General features: G+C 38.3%; 1 protein-coding gene across 1 annotated transcript; it reads right to left on the bottom strand.

The window, feature by feature from the left end:
• Positions 1-1,538: 1,538 nt before the first annotated feature.
• Positions 1,539-23,855, bottom strand: KIAA0586 (KIAA0586 ortholog; the record flags this gene model as incomplete). Its single annotated transcript, XM_010148545.1, has 12 exons — positions 23,775-23,855; positions 18,564-18,760; positions 18,240-18,358; positions 17,474-17,658; positions 14,671-14,830; positions 13,864-14,089; positions 13,072-13,313; positions 12,143-12,219; positions 11,358-11,492; positions 9,548-9,731; positions 6,386-6,525; positions 1,539-1,626 (listed from the first exon to the last, which is right to left on the bottom strand). Coding segments are annotated over exons 1-12 (1,834 nt in total), but the record flags the coding sequence as incomplete, so codon positions are not given.
• Between the last annotated feature and the right edge of the window lie 192 nt (positions 23,856-24,047).

Below are 24,047 nucleotides of genomic sequence, written 5' to 3'. Positions count from 1 at the left end.
CTGGCTGAATCCAGCACAGGAGGAGTGTCCCTTTCCTCCCTCTCTCTGATGCTTAATATGAAGTGTTGGGGAAGAAGAAGAAAAGGAAGATTCCTATAACCACTATTAAGGAAAACTGCTTTTAAAGTTGGGAACAAGTTGATCCTGCAAGGCACATAACTCCCTTTTTGTTGATTTAGAGGTCACACTCAACTTAGTGAAAATTCCCTTCCTTTAGGCAATTTGGATTTTCTGAACACTAGAGGAAAAATACTGTTCCTTCCTATTAGGAAAAAAAAAATATCATTGCAGCACTTTCCACCAACATTAAATAAAATAGTTAACCCCCATTTTTTCATAAATTATTTAATTTACCAACTTTAAAACCATGGGTTGACAAATGTCCCTACAACAAAACATATACAGGCATTACAGCGTGCCACTTCAATTCTGTAAGCTTTTCCACTGACTGTCCATGGAAGCCAAGTTTTAGATTATTCATAACTTTCTTCATATGTAAACCGTGGTTTTGAAATTAGGCTCCAAGTCCCACGACCAATAACACTGGCCTAGGGCTTTTCTTACCATTTATATACAGTTGAAACAACATAATTCCAACAGCATTATAACTCAATTAGATGTTTTAAAAAAATTAAATGGAAGAAGTTCAAAGAATTAATTTTTAAAAGGGCTTGAATGAAGAATTTTTCTATACTAGGGTGGAGCATTATAATTGCATATATTGTAGACATGCAGGTTTTTAGATTCCTGTTCCTAGCATGTAAGATTAAAACTGCTCCATGTAAGATTAAAACTCTACCACCTCCACAAACTTATTATCTGCTAAAACAATTCAATATGGTAGTAATATGCAGTTTATGTTATTCCAACACTGACTTGAACTACAACAAACAAAAAATATTCTCTCCCTCTCGTGCAAGAACCTTAACGCTTTTAGCAAACACTGTTAAGTAATCTCCAAAATTAGCATGGTTATGTACCGATGATACACAGTGTCCTTCGCAAAAGAAAAATCACTGTTACACACTAGCTTGAATCCCATCTCAAACCAGACCATTTTGACACTGAAAATCTCTATTTTTCACATTTGCATGATCTTAACTTCGTATTATCTTGCAGTTCTCTCTAGTACCCTTGCATTTTCTCACACACATGAACTCCTGTCATCTATCTCTACATTATGAATATTTTGTTTGCTGAACACCGTTCTATAAAGCAATTAAGATTCAGCTGACTACATAACATGCACACTGCAATGCTCCTGGCGAATAAAAATCTAAATAAATACTTAACTGTAAGGATTCTGATGACTTACATACAGATGCATTTCCAATCCTTTCAGTGCACCCCAACATCATCATAACAATGTACAGAGATTTATACACACTGTATATAAACATGTGGATATTTTGGGAATTGGGTAGTAATGAAAACAAAACTTAAAAATGTAGAGTTTTATCATACATGAGTATATGAAAATATTTAAAAGTGATGTGCTTAACTGAAAGAACTACATTTGCTTATCAACACTGATTTACCTTCTTGTTGCATCTCTTCAGACTTCCTTCTTACATGAATAACTCGGGGTCTCACGGTCTCAACTTGTGCATCTCCTCGGCTTTCCTCCTACATATCATACATTAAAACCATATTACAAACCTGACTTGTGATATAAAAGCACAGTAAAATTACATGGAGCTTCAAGAAACATCCAAAGAGGTTTTTAAAAGATTCATTAAAGGATATGCACTTGTTCTCCTTCCTTTCAACTTCAAAAGAATTCAGATCTGAATTAGCCTACTGCAATGGTATTTCCTCTAGATGAACATCCTGGGAGCAGTAGGTATGGCAAAGTGCCATTTAGACCTGAAGACACAGAGGACCCTCAATTTCTACTCAAAGCATATGGCAGAAAGAACATAGAATTCCTCTGGCTTTCTTCAATACCCAGGACTTCTCCCTCGGTATTCTCTTTCTGACTAAAAAGAGAAAGCTGAAAGGGAAAAGCGAAATTTTCAGCACACGGGTTGGAAAACCCATGCCAAGTATAAATTTTATTTCCTTGACCATGTTTTTAAAACCATTTTCCACTCTTCCTGAAATGCTCTTCAGGACCTAGGTCTGCAACAAGGCCCATAGGAAAACAGTTTCTTAGAAGAAGCAACAAACACACTGTGCGTTAAAAAGGGAGACATCACATTTGTTAAGTACGTTTGGTATTTTATGTGTTATCTAGAAGAATTGTGGCCAAGGACAGAACAGAGTCACAGAGTCCTAGAAGGCTTCAGCATTCTCCATGACAGACATATTTTATCAGTTATTCTGTTGATTCCATAGACAAATATAAGTTTTTAAATTAAGATTACGAAAGAAAGAGAAACACGAGAAAGATCAGAAATGTTTGCTGTCACACAGCATTTGGAGTCTACAGACAGAACTATTGTATGACTTCTGGGGAAATGAGGTGCCCTGAGAAGCAGCGGCACAGTTATCCTCTTGAAGACCTGATGACAAAGTACCAGTGTTATTTTGCTCCGCAAAAGCTAAAGAGGAAGAAAAGGAAAGTATGCTTCAGTTCTGTAAGAAAAACCCTCCACTACTGTGGAGGCCACAAGCAAAACAAACAGCCAAAAATATAGACGAACATAATTTTTATGTCTGGCAAACAATAAGCAGGTTGCCAACTACACAATCAGGGCTTCACACTTCTTTGAGTTAACAACTCTCTCCTACAGTAGCAGGAATCTCAACAGTAATGATACTGCTTCTCATGTGCTTCATGATCATTTAAGCCAGTGTCAGCAAAAATCAGGAGGAACAAAAAGACAGGCCATTCAGACACAGTCTTCTCCTCAACGGCTGCTTGGACTTGTTTACACCCCCCAGTAAATAAAGCATAGAGAGGGCTACACTAGTAGATGATGCCACCCCAAACAAGCACCAACACAACCTCACCAGCACAGTGACGAGCATTGGGTGACAAAAGTGACATGGCACCTGAGATGGAGCTAGAATCTCCACAAGGCACTCTGAGCATGGACGGACCAGTTCGGAGTGGCACTAAGTGGGGCACCTCTCCACACCGCCATGTCGACCAACTCTGTTCATCATTTAAAGCTGACAAGTTAAGAAAGAGTTGAGATGATTTTCTGAAGGCAGGAAGGTCTCATGGAAGTGTGATCAAAGGGCACCAATGTTAAAGAAAATTAAATGTCTATTTGAAGGGCTTTTTAGTATTGTTCTGGATTTTTAATGCAACAAACCAAAACCCAGTTTAAACTGAACTGAGGTGCAAACAGTAGTTGAGAGATAACACACAGATTCATACCCTGCTATTATGAGTTTCTGAAGGTTAAAAAACATGTATTTTGAAATACTAGAAATAAGAGCTAATGAGAATACCAACGTGACAATCCCACTTAAAAAATGTTGATTGCATAAAAACATTCATACTTATATAAGAACATCATGAAAAGATTTCACAACTAATTTTTTCAAGGTTTTAACAATGCATTTGGGACTTCAAATTTTTTAGATTTACCACCTTTGGAATGTTTAGCCACACAAATATTACTTCAATGTTCATGTCCCTCCCACGATCAAAATTATTTCTCTAGAATAGGAAGAGCCCAGCTTCCTCTTATTCATCCTCTTGCTTCTCAGATCTAAAAGCACAAGGGCCAAGTGGCCACAAATAACAGTCAATTCCTGTATCGTTGCACAAGAATGGACAGAAGGGGTCAAACTGAAGATGCATTTAGTCTGGCAGTCTGTCTAACAGTGGCTAAAATCATATATAAATCTTCAAAAATATCCAATGCCAGAAATGGAGGAGCAGCCAAGGAATTTGGGTAGATAAGAAAATTCCTGTATGACTTAAGCCATTTGTTTGTGAGTGAGTGACCACCCAGACTTCCCTCTTCCTGATTAAAAGGCATTGCTCCTGCCCTACATGGAAAGACAGTGCTCTTGCTGCGGGTCAAAACCTGATCTACACCCTTGGTGCCAGGGAGCAAACAAGTGTTATGTATATGGCAGCTCCACATCACTGCCAAAAATTCCCTGAAAGAAGGATCCTGTTCAGAGGGACTACAGAGCTCTGTAACACTACGTGTAAACATGACGTGTAAACACCACATGAGCTTTGCTGTTACAAACCCTAACATCCAGGAGGATCATTCCCAGTTAAATCAGAACAAAACTCTGCCAAAACAAGGCCCAGCTGGAGACAATCTGAAATACAGTGTATTTTCTCAGGTCTCAGCAAACACCATGAAAAGCCGACTTCTGCTCCTAAATAGATTCATCCTTCGTACATAGCTGAAACAGTTTCATTTCAATGAAGGCCAACACTGCCTACAGATGAAAAACAAGATGTGAAACAACTGATGTGAGAGTCGGGGACTAACTTGGGAGGAAATCTTCCAAGAAGGTTGAAGTGACTGTTGCCTTGAACACTGCACAGGATGAATCATTCTGAAAGCTTGAGTATCTCTTGCTCTCCTAGCTGGTATTAAGTTACCAGAAAGTCTGTTTCCTACAGGTGGGTGACAGAACAGATCCAGCCGTAGACCTGAATACAGATGCCATCCCTAATTGAAATTAGGGGAAAGGCTCATCATTATTCTTACATGGAAGAGAGATGCTGTCAAAACAAGCTTTCAAATCACCTGGTACAGGGATCTTTTTAATTCTTTTTTCCAGAGAAGGATGTACAGCTCTAGCAGAGGATCTTACAGAGCATGGCTTTGCCCCACCCAGGATAGATGTTTGCTGTGGTTATCGCTTACAGTTACCACCACGTAATAGAAAAGCTAAAAAGTTAATCCATGAGAAACAGTGATTGGGAGTCTTACATCAGGAACACCCACATACAGGAAGAGATAATTTTGTTTTGGGGGCAAACCAAACCAAACAAAGCCACACACACAAAGTTCAGGGGATGGTTTGGTGGGAGGGTGAGTTTTACATGTCAGGAGGCAAAAAAAACCCACGCTAAGGGTTCAGATGCAAGAAAGTTTCTAAAGATAACATACAGCTATCTGTATATTAAAGATAAGATAATATACAACTATCTATATTTTCTATGAAAGGCACTATGTCAGATCACCTTACATTTCTTGCATAGGTAAGAACTGCATTAAAATGAAATTTTTATTACATACATGTACTTTACATGTGCCCTACACATGATACAGTATCACTTGCCTGTACCCAAGCAAACAAAAATCAATCCTAATGCCAATAGCTAATTCTACAGAGCATGAGATGCAGGTATGTCTGTGTTTTTTAATCACAGCTAATGGTGCTAAAAGAAGGAAACATGTTTTACCCTCTCTGCTCCTTTTACTTTTGGCTAGTGGAATGGTAACAAGGATAAGAGCTTCACCCCAACAGACAGAGCAGTTTAACAGAATCTAGCCTTGCCTGTGAACAATAATTGCAAGAAATAATGTGTTCTGGTGATCTTAAAGTGAAGGAAGTATAACATACAAAATCCTCTTTGAAGATGCAACACATCACTTCAGCAACATGTCTAAGAACTGCTCAGACTCCAATGGCACGATACACATCAAGGCTCAAAAACATAAAACCCAAGGCAGGTCAACACAAGATGCTTTGGGTTATTTTTAATATATAGCATCAGGGAAGGACAGAATGCATCCATGAACATGGCAACCATGGTAAGAATATTATTACATTCAAACACACTGTGAAGCTCAACATATTTAAGAGCAATCTGCCATCTCATTTTTAGCTTTTGCCACTCGCTATTTGAATTTATCTGTAGTTAGCGAGCAAACCATCATCTCTAGGAAACAGCACATCCTAATAAAGTAGCAACAGATTAACTCTATAGGTTTCAAGCAGAGATCAATAGGATCTTCCTCTACCTTCAAGTATTTTGAGGTACATCCCCATTACTGCCTTTCCAACTTTGCCCCTATGAGGGCAACTGAAGCTCCTGCAGTACTGAATCGGTGGGTTACAAATGGTGAGGCCAAACCTCTATTGTTACTTCCTTTCCCATATATCCATTGTGTTATTCTGTATTTGCAGCACTGCGCCCCTAAAATGCTATAATGCCCTATCTGAACTGAGTACGTACAGTATTAAATCCTGTGAGACCAGTGAAGCTGTGAGGAAGTGCAGAGAAGTCTGAGCCTAACAGAAAGCATGTTGTAGGGATTCCGTCACAGCAAAACCAATCATTTTTATTACATTACATACATGTACATTTGCCTTGAGTTTCTCAGCTGAACGTGTCACTTTAAATGCACCACTACTGTGATGTCAGTCACCATAGCAAAAATAGGAAAATTTATTTTCCTAGGTGTCAGTTTGCACTTTCTGACCAGTCACAGAAAAGATCCTTTGCGTTTACCTGGGACCAATCCTCTGAGAGATATGTCCCTCTGCAGCTTGTCTGGGCTGCTTGCAGAACAGGATTTGAAACCGATTGTGATTCCAGTTCGGCCATAAGCATTGGACCACGACTTGTATCTGCATCTCCAATGATTTCTGCTGAAAGACAAAGATATAGAGAAAAAGGTTCCTTGATAAGCTGGAGCAACAATCTCCTGGTCAACTCATGTGGCAGGATGTGGAGTCTTTCAAGATTCGAAAATGAGACATGCAACATGAAAGAGAATTATTTCCTCCTTACATGGCTCATTGTATATCCCTTAAATTGTTCTTATGGGGAAAAATAAAATAAGAAATACATGTCTGTGGAAATTGAAAAAAATAAATCAGTTTTATCATCCATGGATTTCTAACACGGCAAGCATTTATGATAGCTGCAGTGCTGTACAGTTCATCATACCACTATATGCTTAATGAGCTTTATCACACAGATTGGAAAGAGATTGGAAAGGCTTCTTCATAAAGATGTTTCACTGTTGTGTGAATGAAGAGAAACCTGTACATAGTTTTTTAAAGGGATAATTTGCCATATAATCGAGCATTTACTGTGCTTTTGCAGCCCGTAAGTGTGTAAAGCATCTTAATGATAAATGTACTGACAGATCACGAACTAACTTTAGCCTTCTGCTATCACACAGAGCCAAAGAATGAATTTTAATCCTAACTATAATTACTGCTTAATTAACTGTAATTATTGTTCACTTTAAGGCTACATGTGCCACATTTCATTTGCATATTGTTTTTTATATCCCTGACTTTAAACACTGAAAGCAAGGATTTATAAATGAAAGACCAATCTTCAACATGCTATTAAATACCTACATAAACAATACCTTCTCCATCCTACAAACAGACATCATGTTTCCACAATACAAACAAAAACTGGTCACAAAACTGAAGATACCCATAGACACACAATCCCCAGAATTCTTACAGATATATCTATGAGTAACTCATTCTGACAGAGAAACTGAGTGTCCACTGCAAGGAAGAGAGAAGTACACTGTGAAATATATGAACTTTTACACCCATTGGGGTAACAATTAGTTAATTTCACTCCTAAAACAAATTCTGAAATAAAATGATGGACCTGTATTGTAACTGCTGTGACTATCAGGAAATAGCACTTAGTCCTGACTTGGAATAGGACATGCAATCTCACATGTAAGTGGACAGAGACAAAAGATTTGGAAGAAAAGTGGAAACAATTGGATCATTCCTTCCCCCAAGAACAGATTATTTCCTCTTCAGTGCCGACTTCATTATCAAAAGGACTTGGAGACAAAATTTGGTGTTCCATCCTGATATGACACACTCTTGTCTTTAAAACAGATCCTACCTTTTGTAAAATGTGTTTCCTTAGCAGCGTCAGCAAACACTGTGCTGTGTGTTCAGAGGTGGGGAGGAAGGGAAACAAAGTGCAAAGTCCCCAGAATGCAACAGAACTCAGTCTGGGATTATTACAGACCGTGTAAAAGAACAGGGCATTCCCCTGTGGTAGTTAGTCCAGGGCACTTGCCGCCTCTAAAAAAATATACTACAACAGAAACAAAACTACAGGATTTAGAGAGATGAACATAAAAATTATTTAAGAAACACACTGCTCCTAGATTATCATCACATGCAGGAGCCAGTTTTGAAAAGTACTAGATATTTACTATCGGATATTAGGCAGACAAAAGGCATCCTAAATTAAATGAATTCAAAAGATGAAAGCATGTTATGCCAGATACAGCTATAGACAGCCTGGGTAAGAAGGTAATATCCCTAGCAGAAAGGTTCTCCCACTAAGGCGCGTCTTCTACCTCTCTGTATGGTCCTGAGCACTGCTGGAGACCTACCGCAGGTTGGTCTAGATGGCTAACTTACTCCTGCGGTGTTCTTAACACTGACTGTCCTCTAACAACACAGTGTTAAACAACTGACTTGGAAAAATGCCTTTTGCCAGGGAGCCTCATGTAACAGATCGCCAAACAACATTCAACAAACTACTTTCAAGTAAAAGTTTGATAATGTATAATGCACAAGAACCTATTCTCAAGGCTGGTGTAGGTGGTCCAAAATGTTAGGCAACAGATAGCCTTAAAAGCTTACTCTCTGTATAACCAGTTTGAACGGGAATCAGCTCAAAACTAAGCAAATACTCTCATTTCTCTGAGATTATTTTTTGCCACGTGTTAACACATTCAATTTCAATCCACTTCCTGCTGGTCAAGGGTTGATAATGTGAGATATGCTTCTCTTGTCAAAATCATAATTCTGAAAGTTAAAAGGACAGAAAAACAGCTCTTTGATCACTTTAGTTTACACAACATTTGATGAAATAGTGCAACCATATTTGTGTTGTATCAGCATAATAATTATTCCACTTTAATCCTATTTTAAACCAGTCAACAAAACAGTATCTAAATGCTTGCACCAGTTTAATTAAGCAAGTATAGAAGTACATTTTCAGATAACAATAGAGAAACTGGGATAAAAAAAAGGGAGAGGAAGGATTGGCAATTGGTTACAGCACATTTCAACCAAAAAGAAATAATTAATGCCCTGCTTTTACCACAGCAACTTATCCCTGCACCACCTTGTACAAGCCATTACGTGTGTGCCTCAGCTATCTGAGAAAAGAAAAATTTCCATATTATTATAGGAATATATGAAGCTAAAATATATTACCAATTATGAGACACGGCAGTATCACCTTGATGGAGTGAAAAAACCCACAAGGAGGATTGCTGAGTATGGGAACAGGGAAGTAGCTTGAACTGCCAGTGTTCTTACCTGTCCTATGGAAATCAACTTCAAGAGTAGTCAAGCTGTTTTTAGGAACTGAATTTGACTTAAAAGAATAAAATACATACTTTACAAGTCAACTTTTGTACAGGTAAATGGGTACGTGGCATGATTTTTATTCAAATTGTAGAACATTAGAGACAAAGAAGAGTGAAGACATGATTTGAAATGAATCCAGTTATAGAATAGGGATGCTAATCCTGTAATTGCCTGTAAATTTTTAACACCGGAGTTTGAAAATACTCTCTGAAATTACTTCAGATACTGTTCAAGAAAAAAAACTCAGAACCCACATAAATATCACAGAGCAGAAATAGCAGTCTGATTGTACCTCCAATTTGGGCAAGCTGCCCTGGCGATGGAGAACGGAAATGCTGGTACGGTCTGTTCTCAGAAGTCCGAGCAGTGGGATGGTCCATATAAACTGAATGTCCCATTAGGATTCTCTCTGCTGCTTGCGTCAGCCTCGGTCTTTGACCTTCACTGAGCTCCCCAACACTGTTATCATCAGAATCCTACATAGAACAGCAACACCAGAACAGCAGGTATAAACCCCGTGAAGTACCTATTCCAAAACCAGGCATTGTTACCTAATTGTGTTAGCCCTTACAGCATACATAAACTTGAGTCTATACTATTAGCATTGAATAAAGAAAACTAAATCTGAAGAGAGATCATCTAACTGGGTTTGAAAGCAAGATCTACATTTATCAGTACCGGGCAGAAAAGAGTTACTTACAGCCTTATTTTGCTAGTGGTATCCCAACATGATCAGAACCGGTTACACTTTTAGCACATTATTCTTTAACGTTACACATAAGGTATTTGTTGACCGCCTGACCTTGTAACATGGCAAACATCTACAAGCTATTGACTCTCTGTTGTATAGCAAGTCAGATAGAAGTTCAATTTTTAAATAGGTTTGGATGGCAGATAAAATAGGGCTTTCTGTGGATGTTGACTTTCAAAGCTGCAGAGAAAAACCAGCTTGCTCCTACGCAGAAAACCAGGTTGAAGACACATGCACACACGTGCAGAGTATTATTCTGAGGCAATATTAGTAACACCAAAGAAGATATTCTTTTTCTTATAAACGAGAAGGTGTGCTTGCACACACCTTGCCAGAATCTGGTGGGGAAGGAGATTATTAGTGTCTTGTATGGACAGACTGAGTGGTCCGTGACTATGGGAAAGGAAAAAGCAAATTAGAGATGCATTCGTAATTGGCAGTGCTGATGAGAAAATGTCAGTACAATTACAGTCAGACTCTGAGCAGACACGGTAGAAAGCTTTTCACTGAGTCCATCCACCAGAGCTCATTAAGCAAAATAAAGACAGACAAAGGAACAGTTAACAAGGTGAGTGAAGTTAGCAATTATTTAGACTAAACTGACCCAGACAAAAGGAAGAAACTGCAGATGCATCAATAAAATCACAAAAAGCAAGTTTTAAATAAAGGTGTTCATGAACCATGTTGCAGTATTCAAAGTTCACTTCCTTTAAACATTCCTCCAGCTACATCAGTTAAGAGTAGCTGCCCAATCCAACCTATTATTTTCCACATAGAAAATACTTAGATATGCGACAAAAAAATTACTTTTGTCCTTAGTGATGCAGACAGTTATATTTTTCTGTTAGCCTGTTTGTTCTGCCAACTGAGTATGAATATTTTGAGGTTTTGTTCTAAGAACTGCATCAACAGCATATGCAAAAGCACACGTAAACATTTGCTGAGTTATTCGTCATACCTCCCTAAAACACCCATATGGCTGTTAAATGCAGTGAACCTGTACTCTTAAACATACCACCTATATCGCTGAAGGAACAGAAAACTTCCCTGCTGTTCAAAATCACAGGACAGATCAGCGCGAAACAGTCACGTACCCATCCTGAAAAAACAGGTACATGTGACACTACGTATTGCCACCTCGTTTATAACAACACTTAACCTCCAGTGGCTTTAAATGTTTTACATGAGAACAGAGACAACAGAATTGGGATCACTTCCAGCAGGGAATGAAATGTATGGACCTGTTTCTATAGCCAACAGCAAGGACAAGCTTGAAATACTTCATCTACTTTTGAGTAGGCAAGTAGCACTTCAAAACTACTGTATTCTAAGGAACAGGGCTGTAAGTTACCTCCGAACTGTACATTCCTTCTTGTGCAACCCCAGGGGCTTGATTTAATTTGGCTAAAAGAGTCAGGACAGGATCCCTGTGATAGACTTTGTCCGGTCTTCTCACCACTTGCCCTTCACTAGGAGGATCATAATCCTAAAACAAAGAAATAAAATCCACATAATACGTGATCCAAAACTCTAGGAACTTGAATCATTTTTATTTTCATTCACAATTAAGATTTTTTGCTTTTGCAGTAGGTCATTAGAGTTTCCACACTAAGAACTCGTGTCATGAAAATCTAGGCATTTACAAACAAGCAAATGGACAACACACTGCTTTCTCCTTTTACCCACAGACACGCAGAGTCTTTACTTGATACATAAGGCTGCAATAATTAGATAGAAATGTTTAAGGATAGGCAAGGAGAGAGAAGAAAAGAGGACTCCTACTCGAGGACATTTAAACTTTGCATTACTGGGGTTGGAAGGGACATCTGGAGATCAACTAGTCGAACCCAGCTGCATAAGGCAGCACCTCTTCCAGTGTTTGGCCATCCCCACAGTAAAAGCTTGGCTTATGTTTAAATGGCATTTCCTGTATTTCAGTTTGCATCCACTGCTTCCTATCTTTCTGCGTCAAAAAAGCATAATGTGCTTTTTTCTTTGGATCTCTGTAATTCCAACAAGTGTACAGTTTAAAGGTAAACATTATATCAGTGAAAATGCTTAAAGCATATCCAATTTATAAGATGCTCAAGGGAGAATACCACACTAACTCGGTTTCCTTGTGAAACATTTCCTTACCATTTCATTTGCATCTCGTAAAGTACTGGTTAAGCTCTCGGCGAGGTTTGGAAGCGAGTAATCTCCTCCTGCAAAGGCTGAAAAATATTTTAAGTTACAAATATTAAAAAATTATATAAAAGATATATGCATATAATATGCAAATTATATGAAAGAAAGCCAGGGCCGTATTCTTTAATAATTACAACACAGTGCTTTAGTAAAGTTGGAAATTCCTACTGCCAGATGTGTATTACACATCCAGCTCTGGGGCGCTCAGCATCAGATGGGCGTGTACCTGTTGGATTGAGTCCAGAGGAGGCCATGGAGATGCTCCAAGGCAGAGGGCTGGAGCACCTCTGCAATGGGGACAGGCTGGGAGAGTTGGGGATGTTCAGTCTGGAGAAGAGAAGGCTCCAGGGAGACCTTATTGCAGCCTTCCAGTGCCTGGGTGGGCTACAACGAAGCTGGGGGGGACTTTTTACAAGGGTCTGTAGTGACAGGACAAGGGGTAACGGGTTTAAATTGAAAGAAGGGATCTGGATGGAATGGAACTGGGTGATCTTTAAGGTCCTTTCCAACCCAAACCAGTCTGTGATAAAAACATATTTTCAGTTTCCAAGAAAATCACTCTTACATTTTGCTTTCCATAAAAACTTGGCACCACTTCTGCAAGACATTCCAATTATTTTCCAGGTTGATCATATGACAAAAGAGCAGATTTAATGTTTTTTCATTGGTAAAAAGAAGCATTTTCTTCAGAGACAAGAAAAAGAGCAATGAGGTTTCTTAAATCCAGAACAGTGAACAAAGTTAAGGACCAGGTTAATTCTTGCAGATTTATAAGAAAATGTATGAAATGCAAGTTCAGTAGACGGGAAGATAAGTTTATAAACAAACAAACAAAAAAATCCAAATTCTACTTCCCACAAATTTGTCAAGCTAGTTACCTCTTGCAGCCAGCATCTGTCCATAGCTGAAGAGTACCTCCCCCTCTGAGATGGGTCTGTCTGCAGTTTCTGTTTCTGTGAGAGTAAGGCTGCTTTCCTGCGTGGACTGCCCAGAACTAACTGTTGGCACAGATGACGGAACCTGTGGGTCGCAAGGAAGTGATTCCAAGGGCCTCGCTGACGACTGCTGAAATGGTAAAATCAAGGCCTCTGGTTCCTCATCATTAGCCACTGACATTTCACTGTAATGTAAGAATATGCATTATGAATACATAACAGAACAATGCACACTAAAGTCTTATGTCATTGCTGATGAGAAATTAATTTGAAAGTATTTTTTCAAAGGAAACGGCACAGAATTTTACAGAACAGTCCAAGAATCAACATGGTTAAACAACAATGTTAATGAAATTCTGGTTAGAACTAAAAATTACCATGTGTATTGCCACTGAAGCAAAAGGAAAAAATAAAAACCACCAACCTAAAAATACAATATTTCATTGTCACTACACTTATTGCTGGCAGGTGTAAAATAAAAGTTTACTAATTACAAATTTCAGCAGGACAAGGAATAAGGACTGATAAATCCTGAGAAAGGGCTCAATTTGACATTTTTCTCCAAAATATAAGCCAAGCAATTCAAAGAAAGAGTCCTGGCTTATCTCAATGCCTCCTAACATACGCATCAAGCATTTTTTTCTACTGACTTTTTGAGGATATGTGTAAAAAGAATATATGTTTGGGGTTTTTTTTTTTAAGAAATGAGGAAACTGTGCAGCCCGTTCAACTCACACAGCTTTGGGACAGAATGGTTCTTCCATTAAGGGACTGGGTTTCTCTTCTTCCAGAGGAAGTTCTGCATCATCCCATGGGTTTGGAGGTTTTGGACTTTCCATTTTTGCAGCTTTGGAGACCCATTCTGAGGCAGGAGGGCTTGGTGTGGTTGGTTTAGGAGGCGTACTCACAGAGGTAACCACAGGTGTGCCCACACGACTAGTGGCAGCCGGAATCTCAACCCCTGCATGTGTGAAGTCAAATTTCAGATGAGAAAGGAAAGCAGGAAGGAAAACTCAGACAGAGAACTAGTGAGTTCTACTAAGCACTTGTAGTTTTTATGACACCTTTTCATAGTTATGGAGACAAGACCAGTTTCATTAAGTACAGTCTTGGCATCTAAAGGAGCTAAAATAAAACCTGAATTGCTTACCTCCTTTAATACGAGAGACTGCTCTGTATTTTAGAAATTAAGCTGCTTTACTTAGAGAGGGTAAATTCGGCTTAACTAACATTAGAAACACAAGAAGGAGCAAAAGACAGCTATTTTTCTGATGTAAAAAAGCGTGGAAGGGCTGGGAGGGGTGGAAATCACACAGACCATAAAAATGTGCAAGAAGTTTGAAAATAGAACTGTTACCAAATAAAATATGTTTGCTTTTCATACGAATTAACCCATAATTTTTGTACTACATGAGTTCCCACTTGAATTATAGCCTCAAGAATATTTATCCTGAGAGATAACATCTTTTTGAAGAAGAAAATTAAAGGCAGTAGATTAAAGCATACTTGCTACTTCTAAACTTCAATTATTATTTTCACTACCTGCTGCTTTAATTTCTTCATGTTCACGAACATCCCCGCTCATTTCTGTAAGAGATGGAGAGGGCTCTGGAGTTTTGACTGGAGGCCATTCTTTTTCTGAAGGTGGTGTTTGTGGTGGTGTGGCCTGGGGTGTTGGCAATGGAGTAGGCACAAGAGACTCCTGAGAGGGGAAAAAAATCATAACCACAGTTATTATCTCAGTGCAAAGTTCCTATCTTCCAAGTATCCCCAGAGATATCTAAGGAAGAGAGAGAAAGGCAGGTTATCACAGAACAGGAACAGTTGTTGCTTAGATACATGCTTCATGCATCTAACTCCTCCATCTAAACATAATGTTTCATCAGGCTAAATGGTATGCATGGACAATATAAATAAAAAACCAGTAAATTATGTATTAGAATGATTGCGTTTTAAAATCGTTATGTATAGAATAGACTATTTCAGTTGGAAGGGACATGTAACGATCAGCTGGTCCAACTGCCTGTCCAAGACAGGGCTGACCAAATGTTAAAGCATGTTGCTAAGGGCATTGTTCAAATGTCTTTTAAACATCAACAGGCTTGGGGCATTGACCTCCTCTCTGAGAAGCCTGTTCCAGTGTTTGACCGCCCTCTGGGTAAAGAAATGCTTCCTAATGTCCAGCCTAAATATAAATTACATGATTATGTGAATTTTAATAGAACATTGTATCAAAAGTTAAGCAAAAAAATATTTCATGACATTGACAAGTGTTCAAGGCCAGGCTGGATGAGGCTTGGAGCAACCTGGTCTAGTGGAAGGTGTCCCTGCCCATGGCAGGGGGGTTGGAACTGGATGATCTCTAAGGTCCCTTCCAACCCAAACCATTCTGTGATTCCATAAAACTGAGTCAGTATGATAATTTTATGATAAGAATCAGCTAAAGAGAAGATTACAAACAAAGCAATAGCCAAGACAGTAAAACACTAACATAAGCACAGTTTTTGGCAGCAATGGAAACTAATTAACAAGACAATTGACAAACATATATGATGGTTGTCATTTATGTTGCTATGGAGGAAAATTATGAACCTTCCCAGGTTTTTTCCAGTCCTGTGCTCCCAAATTTCATAAAGAAAACAAGATAATGGGGCTAAAGGAAGGCTTCCAGGCTAATTTCTGAAGAATAAATCCTCAGACTGATGATTTTTATTAACTTTTATGGGAAGTGGAACTTGCCAATACATTTGGCAGCTCACACACAACTTCATGACCACATGAACACCAAAGAACTCGGTACCTGGGCAGAGGAAATTCTAGATAGGAAACTTCATAGTAAGAAGGGTAGTTCAAGAATGCACAAACTACATATTTAAGAACTTCTGCCATAAACTGAGCAGAAATGGAAAAAGGAGAAGACGAAAACCTTGTGAATGTAAAAGTTATCCAAAGGATAATCATTAGCCACAAATGTGGAAAGACATAATCAGCTATGTGAGATTCCAATGAAGGCAGGAGAGTTTCCAATGAAGGCAGGAGAGTTTCACTACTATAGCACAAGGCACTGAGGAAACCCCACCTTGCATACTATGTTATTATTCAGAATGTCTATTAGCATATTAGTGTTACCTGTGGTCTGGACCAATCTAATTGGAAAACATAAAAGTGCTGCCCATCGGCATGAGTCGAAAAATGGTACACATACAGACGATTGCTGTATTTAGCCAAATCAGAGGCCACAGAGGACAAAACTTGTCTCTTCAAGTGCACAAATGAATATATATAGTAAAGAGAAAACAACCATTTCAGCCCAAGGACAGTTCAGTTTAAACTGGTACAGAAACAAATGTGAGGCTTAAGAGGGCCATCAGTAAACGTGGAATGGTTATTAGAAGAGGTTTCCAAGCATTGCACGAACAAGAACAGTCCTCTTCAACGTCACGCCCTCCTTAGTTTGTAAAGGACTGGGGAAGGGCTCTTTAGATGCAGGATGGCTGCGTTTAAGCCTGTGGGAGTGCAGTGATTACTTTCTACTATAGAATAATCTCGTGGTGACATACAGCAGGCACTAGGTGGTATTTCAGCCTGTATGCGCTGTAGCAGAACAGAATGACTGATCTCATTTTCAACAGAGCCCGCAACAGTTAGATTTTTAAGGGCAGCAATTTCCATATTCATCCCAAAGACATTATACAACACCAGATTGTAGCACAGCCATGTTGTTATCAAAATAAGAGCCAGCTGTCATTTGATTATCAAAGGGAATGGAGGAAATTATCCTCTATTACAGGAAGCTCTACTAATCATTTAAGCATTTACCGAAAACTACAGAACTCAAAACTTAGAAGGAATTAATATTCATTTTTACAGATATTAAAGAATAGCTGCAAGCCCCTAAAACCAAAAGTAATATTGCTCTCGGCATCTATTGCTTCTTATATGAAGAAATTAGTTTCTTCTTGTTTCATTTCTTCGCAAGAAAGTAACACAGCTATTTTCATTGAAAGTAACACAAGCTATCTTTTGTCCACGTGAAATTAAGTACCAAGCCTTTTCCTTAGAAACCAGATTTGTGCTCAGCCTTAAGGTAAATAAATAAGTAAGTGTCACGTGTTGCCTGCAGCACAAAGGAATTACTTTTTTTTTTTTTTTTTCCAGTGAAATAGGTTTAATCTTGTTGCTTGCTGGGGTCTAATAAGGAGTAATTAAAAAATGCAAATTGTGCACATTCAGTTGATCAGTCTCTTTCCATCATCTTTGTCTCGCACACAGCTGAACCATCGTACCACAAAGAAATTATCCCGCAGCACTTCAGTAGAAAAGTTTAAATAAAATGGATGCTTACCATCACAGCCATCGTGCTTGGAAGAACATTCGTAGCAGGAACTGCTTCCTCAGCCTGCTTGTTACCCAGCATGGTCGCAATTGTTTCACTGAGAGCTTCATTTACAAAATGACTTATCATTTCTGAGTCCACAGGCACGCCAGCATTGATAAAGAGCTGAAATCCTCTAGCACCTGCAACTTCAACTGAAAATGAAGAAACATAAAGCACACATCCAGGTCTCGTTTCTTAAAATGCCTGTGCTGTACTGTAGCCACTCATTTTGTTCTCCATGAACTTTTAAACATTCCTTTGGAAAATGTGATTCTTTTTTAATTATTTTACAGGTAAAGAAACAACAGTAGAGAAGCAATTCAGTTTCATAAACGAAGGCAGCAGTGACATCACAGGGGAAACGTATTTCTCTCCCATTCTCACACATTTAGAAGGGCGGTAATTTTGACACATCTATTAACAAAAGAAAGGCAAACAAACACTACAGGCTCAGCAAAATGCCAAATTTGATGTAGATGGCCAGTAACAGAAGTTGATTTACACAGTGGTGTATTTTGTGTGTTAATTTTCCTTTTTCAGATAATTTATTTAAATGGCGTTGTAACGCTTGCCCTGTCTCAACATAAATTAAAGGATGCACTTCTGCATTTTACAGTTTCACCGGTTCAACATTATCCATTTTTAGGCTCAGGCAACAGCTACCTACGCAGCTTTTTAAAATGAGCCGAAAATTGAGATAATCCACCTGCTGAGAACAGTAACTCCTACTTACCCATGTCAGAGGTTACACTCTCACTGTCTTCAGTCTCTGACGTGCTAACATTGGGCACTGTTTCTTTCTGACTTGGGTACATTCCACTGATAATTTTTGCCATTATTTCTTGTTCCACCCTGGTAGAATAAAGCTCATTTAACTATCAGCAAACACCAACATAGCTAAAAGTATACAAAAGAGCATTCTTGACATAAAATCAAGGCAGCTCAAAGGAAAAAGAAGAAGAGAAGGAAGGAGAGGAGCAGAAAGGGAAGGTATCCTTATGGAGTCATTGCTTCTTCCATATAGATTCTCTTACAACCTGGTTACATTGCAACTCACCATTTTATCAACCTGTTTTCTATAGTTTCTCTCCTTTGAATCAGTTCATCCAAAACATCAGAAGACTGCTGAGGTGCAGAAGCCACTGGAGGAAACAAAGGACCACTGTATCTTGGCGAGGCAACTTTAAACTCTCCATTAAGTTCGAGAAGAGGCTCAAAGAATTCTGGAATTTCATCCTTCTCCTCTTCCTGATCCTAATAAATAAGTAGTAAATTAAGTTATGGTGCGTTTCTGGAAGGTAATGCCACTGAGGTAACTTTTTTCTTTAAGTAAATTTGTAGATGTGTCCCAGCACACAAACCTCATTCTCCCTTCTTAGTATGTTGTAGTTAATTGATACACTTCTAAACTTAGCAAATCATAAATCTGTAGAGGTATAAAGCTATAAAAACTGCTAAGTAAAACATGATTTGGCTCATATTTCCTGCCGGTGCTGCACAGGGCAGGGAGCCAATGGTAATGCTAATACTTGAGAAATGTACTTGTGACACAAGTCAGGTTTCTTTAATACATACTCCAGAAACGCTCCACCTTTGTTTAGGGAGCTTTCTACAGTTATTCTTGCGTTAGGTTGTTTGGTTCGGTCTTTGTTTGTTGGGTTTGTTTTTTTAGAAATTAAACTTCTACCTTGAAGTTTCCTGTCTGAAAAGAAACCTTTCCAAAAGTTAACGAGCATGCAGTTAGTCAAAACTCTAATAAAGTTGCCAGCACCAAAGACTTGACGTTAATAGTTTACACACATGGTACAGGTATGTTTACACTTTCACTAATTTCAGCTGCTGAAAGCCAAAAGGTATTTCTGGGTAATCAATTCACAAGATTCTCACAGACATTTTGAATTTAACCTTAATGTGCTCTTTCTAAAAGGAAAATTCCTCAGTGTGGGATATAATGTTCGACTGTTTCCAAAGATGCCACCCTCCTTTTCCCCCCGAGCACATACATAAATCCAGAGAGCAGTCACCAACCCATCATATCATAATGTAACACTTCAGAAATGTCTCCTGATGGGTGAGAACCTGCATCCTTCACTCCTAATATTAAAAACAAACGTCTGCAATAGTAATATGATTCTTTAAGAAGAAAATTTGGCATGCCAGAGATGAAGAGCTGAGCCCTAAATTACCAGTGAGAAGCATGTGATGTTGCATAAAAGACCTCACTGTAAATCTCCATTTCTTAAGATTAATCTCCAACACAGTGAAAGGAAAAAAAAGTCTTCTTTTCCTTCATATAAACTAAATTTGCTCTTAACCCATAAACCAAATAAAACATGTTATATATTTTCTATAATTAAAGAACAAATCACTAAAACTGGAAAGAACAGAAAGGAAGAAGAAAAAAAAAAAAGTAACATTTTCATGTCTCCTTCCCCAGAGCAGCATTAATACTTTCTCCTGCCTTAATATACTTTGAAACTGAAAAGTCAGATAGGTCCATGATGGGTATTACAACAAATAGCTATCGGGGAGCAGGATCTTTCTGGATCTTTAAATAGCAATAATTCTTCAAACAGAAGCTGTAACTTACAAAGCTGGCAAAACAGAGTATGTATATTTGGGTGACAAAGATCTCTAAACCATCCTAGGCATAAAAAAAAGACAGTGAAGTTAAACTCAGAATAGCACTGGATGCCTTGCAAGCTGATAAGCAGTTCACTCTGTTAGGATATATGTATTCATAACCATAATTCATCCTGACAGCAAATGTAAAGATGTCTTTGTCCAGTGTTTCATTATGCATTTTCTTCTGACTGCATTACTCCATAAATTTTCTTTGATATTGCCTATTTAATATAATCATTTCTGAAAGTAGGCAAAATGCAAACATCTGGATTAAATAAACCAAGCACATACAGTAAATCTTACACATATTTAGCAACTTCTGACAAACTTCTGCAGTTCTCCTGCATTTCTAAATTATGTGCAAAAATACTTTATATTTAATAGTACACAAATCGCAAAGAAAATTACTTTAATTTGGGGGTAATATATTATCTCTACTGAAATAAAAAAAATAGTATAACAGTCGGTATTTAATTATACAGATTGAACTTGCACATATATCACTTCATAGACTGATCCTGAATAATCTGCACTCAATTCCTCATTTTACCTCCCTGGAGACTGTTGAAAATATCTATCATGACTCACAATCAAAATATGGCATAAATTGGAAAGTCTTTCAGATATGATTGGAATATTAATCATTAGACTTTCTTATAAAGTATCAAGCTGAAATTCTATTTCACAAACTATATTCAGATAAGTAAGAGAATGTTTGAAATGATTAGGTGGTATAGATTAATTTTGTTCCACTACCAAACATGTATATGCATAGTCTTTCATTAAAGCCATCCAAGATTTAGTCACGGATTTCTTCTTGACAGGACTCCAAAGCGATTTTCACAGGCAAGGTCAGGCTGCACTGCAGGTGCCACCTGTGATCTTTCGTCTGAAGAGTTATACATGTAAAAAAACCCACTGTCCCAAAGAGCATCCATGGAAAACCAGGGCTGAGGAAAATACGTTCACCCTGATCTCTGCGGGTTTTATGTTTTGAGGTAGTATTCAAAACAAGCAAAAACTCTGAGAAAAAAAGTCCCCAGCTTGCAATAAGGGCATGTTCAGAGAGAACAAAAAGAGTCTCTAATCTTAAACCCCAGGAAGTTTGTTAAAGGTATTGCAGGATGTAGCTGCTCATATGGGCTGGAGAGTAGAGTTAATAAATCTGAGTCTGTTCTGAGCTTATGTTGGCTGGACAAGTTTATCACTCTGGAATAAGGTAGGGTCCACGCAAGGGCTGGCCTTAGAAACCCATTTGTTCAGAACGTCTGAACCTACATTGTTCAACCATTGATGAATGAAGGCTCAACCGCTGATCAAAAATAAAGAAGTGTGTAAATCATAGCTGTAACAGCCTTTTCTGCTTTCTTCCACATGTGAATTTTCTTACTGTGAAATAAGAGCACCCAAGTCAACTACTTTGAGAGATGGACCTCTGGGTCTTTAAACATTAAATGTTGAGGTAGCAATGGGAGAACAAGGCACATCACCTCTTCCTATGGCAGGGCTCGTGTTTTACAAGTTAGGACACGTTGCATCAGTCCCCCAAACTGATAACACAAATTACTGTTAGCTTGTGCGATAAAAGATTTGTCTCCACTCAAGCAACAGAGCACAGATGAGCAACAAGAGGTGGAAGAACCCAGATAATTGAATATGACAACCAAGCACCCCAACCCAGCCGCTCCCAGGGCTGTCACGGCGAGTAGCATTTCAACTGAGAAGTAGCTCTTCCATATGTATCTTCTGGTAGAAAAGGTAAAGCAAACCTGAGGAAAAGGAAATGCCTGGGCCAGGGTCCTGAGGCCTTTTTGCAATATCCACCAGGGAAGGAGGGGAGAAGGATATTTCACACAAATACTTAGCCTTTCCCGTTCTAACAGAATTAAGTTATCATAATAAAAGGGATGTGGGGGGAAGACAACAGTAAGCTATTTGCCTGTATAGCATTTTATGCACGTTTTTCATTAATCTGAAGCCTCTTTTATAACAATAGCTTGCTTTCTTTTGATGTCATAAATACCCCTGCCACACCAGAGGCCGATTTTATGCTTCCACATTGTGTTTGTCTTGCACATTTTTAAGAACATTGTCTTCGTGGTCATAGGCCAAACATATGTTTCACTTAGAACATTTTTCGTATTGTGGTTAAAATATATCCCATTGCCAAAAATAAAAGATAAAAGCAATCCAGGAGAAAAATGAAAAAAGAAAATATGAATAACTATTATTCACATATCAAAAATGTAACATTGCAGCATTTTTTTGTTAGTTCATAAACTTATTTCTTAAATAGCTTTCCTATTTATTTTTATAACAAAGATTTTTTTGTGCAACCAGAAGAAAGTTGTCAAAACAGATTTAACTCCTCCCCTCCAATAACATAAGGTAATTTTGAAAATAAAATAAATAAAGTATTTTCCCGGTTTTGATAGGTAAACCACCTTTTAGGACTGTTTTAACTAATTGATAATGTTAACTGATGAATTAATTTTAAAAATAAACCTCCCATACTGATCTGTAGGCTGTAGTGCTAATATTTCATGTCCACTCTAATCCTGAAATCAGGAGCATACAGAACAGGTAAAAAGAATACATTTCCAGGTAGTTTGTGATATGCACACAGCAAGTCTAGCTCACTGCAAAGAACCTTGAAGAAAAAGCACTTCAAGAGAAATACAGCCAGCAACAGCAATTTCAAACTCCTGGTACTGGGTCCTAAATGCAGCAGGAGGTGGAATCTGCCATCTTCCACAGGGAAGACACTCCTCGACAACAGGGTGGCCGCCTCCTGCTGCCTTCAGAGGCAGCCTTTCCCAGTCACCATTCTGCTTCTGCTCCTAATCTGGAGAAGTGAAATGCAGGCTGGTTCACCAACCTTGAGCCTTTGTCAGCCCCACTCTGACTGGCAAGTGGTCAGAAAACTAAAAAAAGGATTGCAAACTGTAAAAGTTTAATTGAAATAACCCATGTTATCATCACCCAGAAACAACATTATCAAATGTGCAGAGACACACTAGCAAGGAATCCAGCAAAACAGAAGTCCTGCAAACTCTTCATGGGATCCACAAGAGGAGTAGCACACGTTGCACACGTACGCTGAATTACACTGCTTGTCTTGGCTTTTTTTAAAGTTGCGTAATGTTCGACTGAAACGAGGTATTACACTACAGCATTTCAGGACCCCAAAAGCATATGCAAATTGCTCTATACAGAAATATTCTAAAAGGGAATACTCAGAAAGTACTTTCACATTTTAAAACATAGGTCACCTTACTTAAAATCTGTAAGAGCATCTTATATATGCATTACATTTAGAGTTTGAAATTGAATCTAAGTGCTATAATCATCGCTGATTTTAGAGGACTACTTTTATTTCTAGTGGATTCTACCACATCCAAATAAACGCTAATTTTAGGGTTTTTTTATTGTAATTCTTCAAAGGACCTTCACTTACTCGCACACAGTAACTTCTAATATCGTTTATAGCACTGTGAACAGTTCGGTATTGCTCACAATGTGTATTTTTATAGTTGCTAGTAAAGTAAACTAATTTCCTACTTTGTGTTTTCAGTTATGACAGAATAATATACAACAATATAAAAATGTTTAAAAGGAAAGGACACTTTTATAATATAATTACCTTTATCACATCAGTAACATCAATGAAATTAGTTCCTGGTAATTCTGTGTCTTCCTCCTCACTACGTGTATCTTCTGGCATCTTATAAGGACAGATTGAAATTGTTAGGCATTTCATATTGGGGGAACAAAAATGCATTAGCAGAAAAACTTCATTAGAAGAATGCAATTAAATCATAGAATCATAGAATCATAGAATGGTTTGGGTTGGAAGGGACCTTAAAGATCATCTAGTTCCAACCCCCCTGCCATGGGCAGGGACACCTTCCACTAG

The sequence above is a fragment of the Eurypyga helias genome, unplaced genomic scaffold, assembly GCF_000690775.1.
Source record: "Eurypyga helias isolate BGI_N326 unplaced genomic scaffold, ASM69077v1 scaffold16353, whole genome shotgun sequence".
NCBI classification, from domain to species: Eukaryota; Metazoa; Chordata; class Aves; order Eurypygiformes; family Eurypygidae; genus Eurypyga; species Eurypyga helias.
The sequence above is the reverse complement of the archived record's forward strand: the minus strand, read 5'-3'. Positions and strand labels throughout refer to the sequence as shown.